At 39.9% G+C, this 15,087-nt stretch overlaps 1 protein-coding gene across 3 annotated transcripts in view; it reads right to left on the minus strand.

Annotated features, from left to right (window-relative positions):
• The window catches only part of kcnip4a (potassium voltage-gated channel interacting protein 4a), a 153,962-nt gene that overhangs the window by 124,685 nt on the left and 14,190 nt on the right, over positions 1–15,087 (minus strand). The window contains exons 1-2 of one of the 3 annotated variants that reach the window (XM_014337785.2): positions 14,665–15,036; positions 13,863–14,017 (exon numbers count right to left, since the gene is read on the minus strand). The exons of the other annotated variants lie outside the window; for them this stretch is intronic. Coding sequence (XP_014193271.1) covers positions 13,863–14,001 — 139 coding nt within the window. The 5' untranslated portion in view covers positions 14,002–14,017; positions 14,665–15,036. Of the gene's footprint in view, positions 1–13,862; positions 14,018–14,664; positions 15,037–15,087 lie in introns of those variants that run through there. 3 annotated transcript variants of the gene reach the window in all.

Here is a 15,087-nt window from a genome sequence, read left to right on the forward strand (position 1 = left end):
AGATCAGTCAGCGGAGGAAGCTGCTGTTCAAACTAATTTTTCAAAGAAGAAAAACAAATGTTTCCATCTCTCAGGGATTGAATAGGCTTGTTTTAAATATTGTTACTTTGATCCAATTTAAAATAAATACATTAATCTTGTTGTATATGGTAGCCTTTCATGTGGGAGTTGGTTATGTAAATGTATTTGAGTAAGAGCCAATCAGTCTTCCTTCAAACTCTCCAAACACTCAGTGTGAGGCTAAATAGAAGCAATATGCACAGCAGTGATAGTATCAGTAAGTCTGGGATACATATGTCCTTTTTTACCTTAAAGACGTATTTTTCAAAAAGCTTGAAAAGCTGAACCAAAGGATGGTCTGAGCATTTGGATGTAGTGTGAACATTCATTCATTCTGAGACGCTAAATCATTCATAAGAGCTATAGTGCACAGGAAAAAATTCACCAAGGCCACCTTTAGTTGGCTCACTAATAATGTGGCAGAAGTTGCCGTGAGCATTGATGGAGAGGACAAAAAATACGAGGCAGGAGATTGGGTTTACTGCTGTGTGGCTGCTTTTTATTTCATGATTCACAGATTCAGAGCTAAACCACAAAGGCTCACTATCTGCCAGTTTTATGGACAATGCAGAGACTGCAGGAGCTGAGGGGGCACTTAAAAAGAGGGAAGGCTGAACTACAGAGCAGAACATAGATCAAAAATTCAACCACACTGAACCTCATCTGACAGGAAAAGTTGCACTAAGCTATAACAAAGTAAACCTTTAAACAAGTCTATAGTCACAATAAAGTGTTGCTAATATAAACTTTTAAACTGTACCTTAGTTTGGCTCAGCCATATGAAAAAGAACTAATTATAGCCTTACTGCTTCCTTAGGAATAAGGAGGTTAAGTACAAGAAAGTTGTTGCTAATCAAACTAATTTGATAAATTCAACATCAGTGAAAAGAAAAAAGGAGAATTATTGGCTGTTTGTTGGTCTGTAACATTCAGGTATGTGCTAACACAATACCAATGGACAGCACAGCAAATTCACCCTAATGTCAGATTGTGCACTGAACCCAAGAATGTCCTTTAGACAGACAAGACCAAAGTGATGATTTGGGCTTGTTTTGCAGCCACGTGCAGACCTCGGCACCTTGCAGTCATTGAGTCGACCATGAACTCTGAAGAAGAAAGGAATCTAGGTGCTATAATGGCCTAGTCAAAATCCAGACATTTACTGTGACATGGTCTTAATTGTGCTGCATATAAATAAATGCCTACAAACATCAATCAACTAAAGCAATGCTGTAAAGAAGAGTGGGCCTGTGGCATCCATATTCAGCATCCTTTGTCTAATATTCATCCGCTCACCCGCCTCCTCATGTCCAAACCAAACTTTGTCTCCAAACTGCTAAACCGTCCATTTGAGCTCATTTCTAATCGTGTCCATTCTGGTCACTCAAAATGAAAATCTTAACATCTTTCCCTTCTGAAACCTCCAGTTTGGCCTTCCATCTCATTGTCTGTGCCATCATCTCCAAATTCTTCAACACAGCAGGTTTCACTCTTATAAACCTTCCCTTAAAAAAATATTGGCTGACTATGCTCCAAAACGGCGAAATCCACCACATCTCCTCTCCTGCATTTGTTGTTAGATGGAGTGGTGTCACCACCCCATCTAACAACTGCTTGTCTTCTCTATTCCCATTAAAAATGGCCATTAAAGTCTACTACAATCATCAATTTCTCCCCTTGGAGATACCGTTTCATCCAGCTTACAACAGAAGCCATCTCCATCTTCTAACTGACATCCAACCTGGGAGACAACATCTTGTCCAACATCACTGTCTGACCTCACAAATGAGCTTCTGGAAGAATGGTCACAAATTCCCATAAACAGACTCTTAAACCTTGTGGAAAATCTTCCTAGAAGAGATGAAGTTGTTTTAGCTGCAAATATTCGGCCAATCATATAGATTAATAGTATTTCACTTAACTTCATTAACTTATGAGTGTGAAGGCAAACAAGTGAATACTTTTAGAAATATAGTCTATCTATGATCTCATTTATACCAAGGGGTTTTGCAGCTGCCTGCTGTGTTTAATACTGTGGGTTGTGTCAGACCAAACAACTGCAACCCTAATTTGGAAGTGGCATTCAGAGGCAGGCTAGAAACATACTTTAATTTCAGTGTTACGCAGTCATCCTATCAACAAACTTTTAATTCAGTTAATTATGAAGGCTTCCTTTTGAACCTTTAAATCAGGAGGGGCACAATTCTCTCTTGCAAAAAAAAAGCTATTTACTGAATGAATGCCTTTAAGATGAGAAAAATAAAAACAACTTAGTCGCTGTCATGGGAATGGGCAAATTACACCCACCACCATGCAGTACAAATGATCATTAGCACTGTAATTACTGGGAGGCCATCATGTTTGAAATTCATCAGCAGAAGTGGATTGCCAGTAAGCACTCCTAGAAGTACAAGGAAATGCATCACATGGGGATTATGTGGTGGGGTAATGTACTCTAGCTCACAAAAAGGTGCCAATCCTTCAAGTTGCAACTGATGGAAAAGAGACCATGTCTTCCTTGTAAATAACCAGAATTCAGCAGTGTCTGCTAGAGTTAAAAAATACTACAAAATAATGTAAAAGTCCTTTTAATACTGCTTTTCACTTTGCATTACCATAGGCACTGTTAGTTTAGCAGGACTCACAATGTCAAACACACAGGAAGAACGCAAATGGAAAACGTATTGTGGTGAATGACTTTGTTAATGTTGAGGGTAAACTGTCATAACAAAGCATATATTGTGCCATGCTAAAAAGCTCTGCAGGCCAGCTGAGAGCCATCTCTTTTCCATGACCTAATTTTGTTTGGTTTCTTCCAGGAGGCCTGGTGTGGTTTGTTGACCTCATTTCTACAGGCTGTGCATCTGCCCACAGAGCGACATCCACAAACTACAACAGTTACTTAAGAAGGATAGGTCTTGTCCACTGGGAGCACTGACACTCCTCGTTTTCCCTCAAGTAAGAACAAATGGGACTGATGCCATTTGTGGAGCAGCAAACAAAGAGGTTGCCCTTAATCTGTGGCTGCAATGGTAACAAATTCTCAACCTTGTTAACTGTGAAAATAAGAAAAACCTAAAAGGGCCACAAAGATGAATTTCCTGATATTACCCCAGTCAGGGACTAATAAGAAACCAGCTCCCCATTGTAAAGCAAAAAATAGACTCTAGGGTTGACATAAAGGATAAAGTGAGCTTTATTTAGCAGTTACTCCTATTATGCCAGTAAAAGATCAATTTGAGGATCAATCAAGGCCCAGGGCATGTGCTGGTGCTTCAAAGGAAACTGACTTACTGTGCTAATTCAGGCTAAAAATATAACTGTATGACCCATGTAGGGCTCAGTGTTGTCTGGAAATAGTAATGCCACTGTAATTAACATGATGTTACCAAAACAATCATGTGTAATTTGCAAACATATCTAATATTACCAAAGCTGCACAGAAAATGAGGCTTATTTTTGTAGAAGCCCATAGATTTCAGAATTGTGGGATAACAGGAGGAATCGCACATCATATTCACTCGCTGCAGATCCTACTGATGTGCATTTGGGAGATCTGAAGGAATCACATGGAGAGACAAACTCCTGGCGAAGTTCAAATCTGCTGCAGCAAAATACCCATTCACTCCTAAACAGTCAGACAGCATCATACTAAAAAAAACACAAACTCAAAATTATCAAAGAGGTTTGTGAAATTGGACGACTGTTCAAGTACAGAGTCTTTCCAGCACAGAGGAGTTTTTGGCTAGATGTTTAAAAGCTACTTTCTTAGAAGTGCTTTAGTTTCCTTCTTTTTTATTCTACTGTGTGCATGTTAATTGGACATCAATTAAGATACTATATGATGCAAACATACCAGATTTTAGCAAAACTGTTGATTTACAGCCAAAGTCCCATAAAATTTTGCAATAACCAAAAAACATTCAGATCTGCATTAAAGCAAGCACAAATACAAGCATCACATCTTACAAATAAATTAAAAAAAATCATACATCATACAAACAAAGACTGCCAAGAATGGGAGATGTAACGCATCCACTCATAAGATCCAATATTCACTCACTTTTATTGATAGCGCTGTTTGTCTGAATGCCTATGAGGCGCCCTCTAGTGGTGGCCTTGGTCCTAATCCCAGGTTCAGTCTTTAGATTCATAACTTCATTTAAAGGAGGTGGGGAAACACTTATATAAAGAAAACAAGCATGCTTCCATCCATCTTTTTCTTCTTATGGTTGTCATGCACGGTCAGGTTTATCAGAAGGGCTGCAGGAGACTCCAGTCTGTTCCACAGATTTCTGCTTGTGTCTCAGAGGAATGTAAAAAGTAGCATTTCTCTGCCTTTTCTGACAGAGATTCCACCTTCAGCCATCTGTCTCTATCACTCCTCATGCACTGCCCTTATCCAGTCCTTCCAACATTTCTCCTGCTTAATTACTCTACCCTCCCTCCCCCCTTCTTCTTCTCCTCTACTGTCTCAGATCCACTTATTGCTGCTCAGAGATGTCCTTCTTGGTTAAAATAGTCACCAGTGCTATAAATTTGCTTTAATGATATCAATCACTTCTCATTAGTCTCGTGGGCTAAACTGCAGGATAGCAGCACACAAAGGAGCTCTAACCAGAGAAACTGGGAGGGTATTCACATTGTGCCGATAATTGTTATTGCACAATTTGAACAGGGTTCTAATAAGTAAAAAACTCAACTACATAGGCAAGGCAAGTTTATTTGTATAGCACAATTCAACAACAAGGTGATTCAAAGTGCTTTACAGAGACATTAGAAACAAAACCAAATAAAAAGCATGATTTAAAATTTAAAACATAGCCTTATTATTCAGTCAAATGCCAGTTAAAGAGCATGCCTATCATAAAAAACTGAAAAAACAAAACAATAAAACCAAAATCATTTGGGGCCAGGCTATAAACAGACGCAACAGGAAGTGTGTTTTTGTTTCCGAAGTGTAACCTGCCTTCTTGCTCTATGACAGCTTATAACAGTCTCCAGCAACCCAAGCTTGATAAACAGCTGAGGAAATATAGCGATGGGTATTTGTATGAAACGTTGTCATAATTAATGCATGCATTCCTGCACTGTGTTGTCAGTTTGGCAATAACTGAACGGTCCTCCCACATTCCCCCGAGGCATTCCTGAGGTATTTCATTTGTGAAAATAAAACGGAAAACCCAAACACCTCCGACCACACAACCTCCGGATGTATAAAAATGGGAACCTATGTGTCTTTTGGTGCTGCCCTGCTGACCCTAGAGGACTGTAACTCAACAAGTACCTGTAAACAAGCAGCTCACTCACACCCTGCCAACAACCTTGTTAAACTCCTCCCCTTGGCCAGACGTAGAGCTCTGCATCTGAAAACTACCAGACACAGGAGCAGTTTCCTTTCTTCATGCCATCAATGTCATAAATAGCTGAACAGGGAAAATACCAAAGCAACTCCTATTTGCATAACCACTTGTGCTACTACAACTCCATGTACTTCCTGCATTGTTACAGTCCTTTGTTACAATGATTTTATGAAGCTCAGAATTACTTTAAAACAACTGTACACAAAACATTCTAACATCCAGACCTGAACATACCAAACTACAGTTGGCCAGAGATGCTTATCCTTCATCATGAACATTAAATACAAAACACCTTATTAGACACGTCTCTGGGGGAAACATGACTGAACTTGCGCGCCCTTTCAGGCCTGCGTCTGAACCTCTGCCTGTAACTTGGATGGCATCTGACACATGCGGGGCAGATAAATTAGACCATGACAGGGACAGGTGTGTTAATGTCGAGTGGCACAGACACAAGAAAGTCATTTCTGCCCAGCAGCAGCCAAACGCTTACGAGGCTTCACTGTGCTGGGTATCAATCAGCAGGGACTATTTATAGAGGGCCCAGGCCGCTGCTAGAATACAAACACTTGACTGAAGTAGGTTACCATGAAAAGGGCTGTATCACCAGCAGACATGTAGAGAAAGGAGGACGTATGAGGAAAAGACTGGAGCCAGGTTAAGGATAAGTTAGAAGCTGATGATTAATTACACTTCCAACAAACTTCTCCTCCAGTATTTTTGCAGTCTATAACTAGATTTGAAACTTTAAAGTCTCTGCTTTCTGCTCTACTTAAAGAAATATAGAGTTATTTGAAGAGCCATTGCTGTTGATTATTATTTCAAGTAATCTTTTTTAGAAAATATATTTGGAAAAAAAAACACTCTAAAGACATTTAGTCCACATGGCCAAAAATCACGCATGTAGATATGGTCAAAATAACCTGCTGAAGTTCAAAGTGAGCATCAGAATGGGAGGCAAAACTGATTTAAGTGACTTTGAAAATAGAAACTGATGATCTGCAGGGATTTTCAGAGAATGGTCATAAAAAGACAAAATATCCAGTGAGCGTCAGTTCTCTGGTAAAAATGCCTTGTTGATGCCAGAGGTCAGAGGCCTAAAGTGCTCTGAGCTGATAAGCGGGCTGCAGTAACTCAAATAACACAGAAGAGCATCTCTGAATGCAAAACATGTTGATCCTTGAAGCAGATGGGCTACAGCAGCAGAAGACCGCTCTGGAAATGAGGCTACCATTCACACAGGTTCACCCAAATCAAAGACTGGAAAAAACATTGCCTGGTCTGCTGAGACTCGATTTCTGCAGCAACATTCAGATGGCAGAGTCACAATTTGGTATAAACAATGTGAGCATGGATGCATCCTGCCTTGTATAAACAGTTCATGCTGATGGTGGTTATTTAGCAAAGATCATTTAAACACCACAGCCTACCTGAGTATTATTGCTGTACGTGTCCATCCTTTTATAACCACAGTGTGCCTATCTTCTCATGACTGCTTGCAGTAGGATAACACACCAGGCCACAAAGCTCAAATCATCTCAAACTGGCTCTTGAACATGACAATAAGTTCAATAAGTTCAATGCACTCAGATGACCTAGTTGTATATAGTAGGTTATCATGAGAAGGGCTGTGTCACGCCGAGAGCAGCTCTGGAATTTGGTAGAGCTGTGTGATGCTGTCCTGTCAATATGGACCAAAACCTCAGAGGAATGTTTCCAGCACCTTGGTGAAACTAAGCCACGTTAAGATATTTCTGAAGTGCTTTTTTAAAGGTCAACAGTGAATTCAAATCCCAGTAAAGATTTTCAGGCTACAATAACAATAAGAAAAGACTGCCGAGTCATAATAAATGATAATAAATCAATGGGTTTTGACTCCAAAAGTACTTTTAAGCAATAAATGACTAAACCATTAAACCAATTGCCAAAATCATCTATTCTTAGAAGCAGCACTTAGCCTCACAGATATTTGCCCTCAGACAATCAAACACTTCAAGTCTGTGAAAAAACACCTGCATGTGGCAAGAAATGCATCTTTAATGATGTGTAGAAAGAGCTCCTTGTATAGCCTGGACAAAAGGACCCAGCTTGGTTACATATATGACTGGTGCACAGTCACGTCTCCAACCAGCCAGCATCTCAGTTAGCTGTATCCAATTGACAAAGCGGAGAGGGAGTGCCACTGTCTGTCAACAGGCTACTTTAAGGTGTTATACAAACAAAATGGTTCACTGGGGTCGCCTATTCTCTGACTAATCCCTGGCTGTTAGCTGCTAATCCCTGTTTATCATGGATGCGGGTCATGGCCAAGACTGAGAAACAGACTGACAGGCTCTGACAGACTGACAGTGGAAGAAAGTGCTTCTTGAATCATGTATGCTTTGGCTAACACAAGCAGTTTCTGTGCTCCAAGTATTAAATAGTGAAAAAAACTAATTTTTTTCTTCCATTTAACTGTCTATTGTATATTGATTGCTTGTGTAGTGTAGAGTGCCAGTGGGGGAAAATACAGTTAAGTCAAATACTTATGTTCCTTTTCACATTTTCCAAAGCTGTCCAGTGGGCCAGATTGGAGTCTCTTTTGGCCTGATCCTGGGCCGTGGACCTTATGCTTGAGAAACCTGCTTTAAAGGATCTCTCTCTAGCACTGAAACAAACATTTAATACAGACAAACACACACACACCCGGGAGCATAATGCACAAAACATTTTGTCCAGCTGAATGAGCCCAGCCTGCTACTACACCTGCAGCTCTGCTAGTAAAATATAAGCTAGATTACAAGCATGCAGAGGCTGCAGTTCTGCAAATTCAACATCGTCATCTCTGGGGCCATTTGTTGTAAACGGCGTGTAGCACCTTCTCTTTGGCTGCCACCAGCACTAGCCGGCACGATGAATAAGATTAATGTCAGGGAAAGGCATTGCTGTGGGATCCCGTCCACTCTTTCTCCAGCAGTGTTTTTCACAATATATGAATCAAATGAAAGACAACAGTAGGACATGTCAGCATCGCAGCCAGCCAGCGGTCTCTAGGCAATCGCTCTTTTCCCCCTGTCCTCTGAACTGAGAGGCTGCACGCTGCCTCAGCTACCTCTCTCTAATCCATCATTGCCTTTTTCCATTTCCACCTCAGTTCTACAGAGGCCCGCACTCTTGACCAAGAGGGAAAACAGATTGAAATGGAAACAGAGTTGCTTTATCGAAAGCAGACGTTTGGCCTGAAGCTACGGGCAAAAATTGTGATTTATCATTCGATAAAATGGGCAGAATTAGGCTCATTTGCTTAATGATATCTAACATGTTCTCCACAATACAGCAACACGGAGACTGGCATTATATCTAAAGGTTTAAGGTTCGTTTAAGACACTGCATCTAATCCCCAACTGTTGGACGTGGGATCAAATTCTCAGAAATTAATTTCACATTGGAGAGGAGAAGCGGTGGGATTTGAACAAGACAATAAAACGAAAAGGTGGTAATTCATCTGAACGTGTGTGGAATTTTTAAAAGAAGTTCATAACCACCGACTTGGCCAAAGCAAAAGCAAATTAATTTGGCTATTTCTGTGCTCTCTGAAGGACGTGACCCAGAAATGCAGCCTTCAAGGTGGTGAGGATCTGCTCTTTGCGCCACAGCATGCACACAGTTATATATTAGCCAGGGAAATATATTTGAAAAAAAATGCAGTGACAGTTAACATATTATGATATCTGCTAAAAAGACCTGGAAGGAAATAATTCAAACAGCTCTCCATCGTCTCCACTCAAGAAAAATCTGCCACTGATGAACACTGAAATGGTTAATTCTCTGTGTCATGGATTTCCATGCAGTCATATTCTGATTTCCTTCCTCAATATTGTGCTGTAATAGGAAAAAGCTGCATCCCAGCTACACTGAGTGCATTTGGGGCCACTGAATTACTGCTGCAGTGCAGACATTCTGTGGATTTATGACAGTCTCAGTACCTGAGAGCGATTCTGACACGATTTCGGAGCAGTCTTATCTTGTAGGGTTGTTTTACTTTGTTTTCTTGCCTTTGAAAATTATGGTTTTGTTGTCATGGCCACACTTTTACATGTACATCGATGGAGTTAAAGCCAAGCATGATAAAACTGGGCAGAGGGCTGCAGCTCCAGATTCCTATGGGTACCTACTGCACCTTTTATCTTGGTGGGATGTTTTTTACTGCAGTCTGTCTCCGCAGATCAGCTAAATTTCTGCATTTTGTTTGCTCAAAGTAGACAATAAGCTCTATTTTCATTACTGAGAAACAAATCTGTCATCTTTGCTCCTTTTAGTCCTCCTATTTGTGGTGGCAGTACATTTTAAACACATACTCTAATCCCATACTTATGTAATATCATCCTAACCCAACTAAATGACTCACTTAAATCTCCAAATCCAATAATATTCTCACAGCACTGCAGGTAAAGATCTCTGAATGCAGCAAACTGTTACATCAGCTCAGACATCTTTTTAGTCAGTAGCTTGCTGCCCTCTGCTGGCAGCAAAGAACAGGTGCAATTCTGATTACCACAAGTGTCCAACAAGGAAAAGTATGAGAATTTCTACAGGTTCAATGCAAAAAACGGGCATCAATGGAAATTTCAAGTTCCACTTAATGCACATTTGCCACATGAGGTAAATCTAACAATTCTACGTATTGCAGCTTAAAACAGGAGAGTGATGTGCACAGGTCCAGCACATTCAGAGTACACTCCAACCATGCACAGGTTGGCAACATTTTGGGGCATGCAGCACAGCATGCTATTTCCCTATAAAGCAACTGACCCATTTCAGTGCGTCACATAGACAGCGGGGATTTGTAAAGAGCTCGCTTGTAGCAGACGTCTGTCCCGGAGACACAACATGGGGGCTTGTGTATTTCTAGAAACAACCGTTTTATTGAGCGTGTTCATTTTCCCTCAGACTGCCTGAAAATCCAGAGGGTACCATTGCCACCTGGCAGGTTTATGGTGTGATCATCGGCATGCTGAGAGGTTATTCTGGGTAACACGGGGGGATAATGTTATTAGTTCGAGATGCCAGCTAATGAGAAGAACACCTACAAGAAGAACATATGCTAAGAGAGGCTCAAAATCCAAAACAACTGTTGTTATTTCTCTGTTACCTGGTGACTCATAAATCTGTTTTTATGTGTGCATTAAAAAAGCAAGAAAAAAAATGGGAAAAAAGAAGGAAAATTCATTTCTGCTAGGCTATTATAAAAAGTCATTATGTGTCTTTGTGTCATACACTCCACAGCTTTTTAAAAACTTACAGTGGCCTGAAAATACAGCCCACACTCAGGGACAGCAGCGCCTTTTCAGCAAAAAAAATGAGCAGCGATTGCAATGAAAGCGTAATTCTTATGTGGCCAACAGAAACACCTGGGTCCTGGTGTGGCTCCAGCTGTGTTTGTCAGCTCGCGTGTTATTAGATAGATTCAAAAGTTAACTGTAAGGTAAAGCAGGAGAAAGAAACCACAGTGATTATGAGATGCAGAAACTGCACCTGCCCCACTGGCTGCAATCTAATCAATACAACTACAAAGAAAAAACACTCTTTTTATGACAAAAGGTGAAATTTCACTGTTGCTTCTGTGATTCCTGAGGAAAAAAACCAAAACAAAAACAGCTGTTTTATAGACCTTCTGTTATTGTTTTACCCCTGCAGAAAAATGTTTACTGCAGATGCCATTTAGGAGTCCCTGCTGGGATATTCATGACTGTTTAATAGCATGCTAAATCACACCCAAACACAACCCATTTATCTTAACAACTGGCAAATCATACAAGTGCAGGAGACCACCTGTCTATTACCAAATGCTTTAACGGCAACGCTTGTCATGTCAATGAAATATAGTGCAATCATGGGAACTTCAGAAGTGTAAAAATAAATGAGAAACAGATAAGATTATAAAAAAGCCACATCAATGTGCCTGCATACTGGTGCTAAAAGCGCATAAAGGAAAAATAGATTTACATGTTATTAATAAAAATATCTCCAAATATCAGCGAGCAAAACATAAAAAGCAGAATAAAAGGCGCCATGATGGATCACCAAAAACATTTCTTGTAACTAGGTCAGTAAAAAATCGATCATTTGTATGCAGATAAAACTAAAGCCAGAGCAAAAATGCATCACAGCAAGGATCACATGTGGTGGCTAAATGTATGCTCTGCTGCAACTGGCCTTTACAAAAAGACAGCTCAGTGTTTTTTCTCTGCACTTTAGTTTCAGTTTCAGTGGCAAAAAACAAAAACAACTGTAGCTATGAATCCAGTTGTGCATATATGGCTGTAGTAAATATGCTTGACCTGAGAAGTAATCAAGAGAGGGCTCGACTGTGACTTGCGGTGTTCAAATCATAAATCCTGGCGTCTCTATTAGAGGTGGGAATCGCCAGACACCCCATGAAACAATATTATCACAATACTTTTTTACATTTTGCAATAAGCATGAGTATAGCTTTAACATATACTGGAATTTATCACCTTTTTTAACTGCAAATTATGTCCTCAAAGTTAAACTTCATTAGTATCTGTTTTATCCAGTAAGATAAAATTATCTCACCTCAATTAAGTGTTTTTGTTGTTGCAAAATGAGCCTGTCTAAGAGTCTAAGAGTGTGTAAGAGTGTCAGTCTGATAGTAGTCTGCGATTGAATGGGGTCAAGTTGGCAATTACATGCAGTCTATTTCAGATAATACAATATTACTATTGATAAATCATCAAAAATCACATATCTGTTGCTGCCTACATAGACAGATATTTACATTTAATAGAAACTGTCAGCAACGTTCCTGTTCTATAGGAATATAACCAGAATACAGCAGCTAATTGAGTCGAGTCTCCTCAAGTTGTGCTCATTGACAAAGGCTCTTTCAGACTCGTGTGTCTGCACTTATAAATTAGACAGCAATATTTGCAAACCTATGAGATTTTCTCTGATAGTGATTGCAGCCAGTCCAAGTCCGACTGCAGCTGCTTGCAAAAAGGTTGCCTCCTATCAGGCGACCTCTTGTTTAAAGTATTCCCATTATTTTAATTTATCTAGTAAGATATTGATATTTGGTTTCTCTGCATCGATACGATATCACCACACAAAACTTTGTAAAAAGCTGAGAGGTTAATGGATCAGATCCACAAGGCTTTACAACGTTTTGCTCCAGTTCTTCTTTTCAAAGCTCAATTTAACAGTACATTCAGTGAGTGTATAGGGTTACTGTTAAATCTAATCACATAAGTGAAATCAGCCTTATTATACATTTTCCAGTTCTTTAGTTGCTCACATTGTACAACAATGTTCTCTAGTAGAAACTGATATTTCCTTGACCTCCCAGTTACGGTAAAAACTTTGGGAATCGGAAGTAACTCATAATACAGGACAATCACAGTAAGTTGGCCATGGTAACAATGGGATAGTATAGAGATTTTGCACTACTCAGCCAACTATATCAGATGTTAGCCTGTTGATAATTTACACCTACATATGAGGAAATTACATTGTACAGATTAAAATTCTGTAATTTTCCTTTGTAATGCTGAAATCTGAATGCAATCCTGAATAAAACTGTTTCTGTATATTGCTCCTGTGGTCACTAAAACTTTCATGGAAAAATACTTGATTAGTTAGTAGCTGCACCTTTAAAGCAATAAACACAAGTAGAATAAATTCTACTGAATTCATACTGCCCATACATAATAAAGTCCATCTTATTCTTCTAGAGGTGGGAATCACCAAACACACATATCAAATTGTTAACATTTTTCAAAATGCTTAGAATTACAGTAACAAATACTGCAATTTATCACCTTTTTTAAGTTATGTCCTACAAAGTTAAACTTAGTCAGTATCTTTAAAAATAAACTTATTTCCTTTTAGTTGTGTTTTTTTTTCCCCGCTGCAAAATGAGACTGCCATCAATGTTGCCATAAGTCAGAGTCACTCTCCTATCAGTCTGCTATCAGTCTGCAACTGAATGGAGTCAAGTTTGCAATTACATGCAATCTGTTTCTGATAATACAGCAATAACCTCTGATAAATCGTCAAAAATGACACATATGTTGCTGTCTACGTTGACAGATGACAGACTGATGACAACATGTTGGCAATCTGTCTGCATTTATTAATTAGAGACCAACTATTTGCAAACCTCTGAGAGTGATTGCAGTCAGTCCGAGTCAGACTGCAACTGTTTGCAGAAAGTTTGCTTCTTATCTGGGGAGATAAGTGCTCTTATTTGTAGTATTCTGAAAGTTTTTTAATTTATTTAATTTTTGAAATATTGCTATTTTGTGTCCCTGTATCAATACAACATTGCCCAACAAAATATCTTATTACTAAGCAGTATCGATTTTTTCCCCACCCTTATTATTCACTGAATGGGAATTGATTCCTGATCTTTCCAAACTTACAAATCTGTGCTTTTTGTACCTTGAGGGTTTGGCGAGGCCCAGCTGATGATGCGCCGCACCAGGCAGCAGTTGAGCAGGACTTTCCTGGAGAAGCCGTAGTCTTTGCGGAAATGCTGCAGGTCGCCCCTCATCTGGTTTGTCTTACTTGGCGTAAACATGGTTGGAGACTCGCTACTGTGAAATATAGCGTGCAGTTATTTGCAAGGACAACGACCAACAACTACAAGCACTTTCATAACCCTAAATGCACGGCATTATGAGAGTGCAGTAAACATAATTCGACTGCATATTAAAAACAAGAGACGCTGGTCTTCATTGCCTCCGGTAAAGATTCAAACATGAATAGCTGCAGCCACTACACCATGCAATGCAAACTGTCACAAAGCAACACACCTGAATAGATATGCTAATTTGGAATCTCTTTTTGCCCCCAGTTATGCGCAGCTATAATGATATGCGAGACATTTCCACATGCCCTTTTTCAGTAGCCAAAAAAAGCTCATCTCATATCCTTTGAGCTGTGGGTTCAAGAAGATAGGAAATTTGTCCACCTATTGTGGCTAAAAGTAAATAAACTGAGCAGATTGTCTGAGCATTAAGCACCTGCAATGACAGTTTGCCTTTGCCGCTACACTATGACTACAATTCCCCTCAAGGTCCCATTTCAAGAGCAAAACTTTCAGACATCAACAGATCACAGGTCATTCAGCTACTCTAACCGCAAGGTCTGTTTTAAGGTTGGATGTCATTCATTGCACAGAAAATAGAGGTGCACTGCGCAGACTAACTGCTATCAATTGTTCCTTTGGGCATCATCTTACCTTCCAGGCTAAAACTCGATGTGGCTGCTCTCTCCGGTTCCTCAGTCTGCAAGTGATCCTCAGGTTTCACACAAGCACTTTCCCTTTCCTGAGCTGATCAACAGAGTGTGAAAGGAAGGAGGAGGAGAAAGAAGCGGCGAGCGAGGACCGCTCAGTGAAGAAGACCCAGTGAATGAATAGCAGGGGAAGAGAGAGAGAGAGAGAGAGAGATGGAGGGAGGGAGGTAGAGAGAAAATACTCCATAGCAATCTGGCTTTTACTTCAAGTTTGAACCAAGTATGTGCAGGTTTATTCAAGAAGGAGAGGAAAAGAGTCCAAGCTGCAGGTAGCTGTTTGCAGTGGACCCTCTTTGATCATCCTACCTACTCCTCTTCAAACACATGAAAGCTGTGATACACACACACACACACACACACACACACA

Source organism: Haplochromis burtoni, unplaced genomic scaffold, assembly GCF_018398535.1.
Source record: "Haplochromis burtoni strain Fernald_Lab_line unplaced genomic scaffold, NCSU_Asbu1 Contig_198, whole genome shotgun sequence".
NCBI lineage: Eukaryota > Metazoa > Chordata > Actinopteri > Cichliformes > Cichlidae > Haplochromis > Haplochromis burtoni.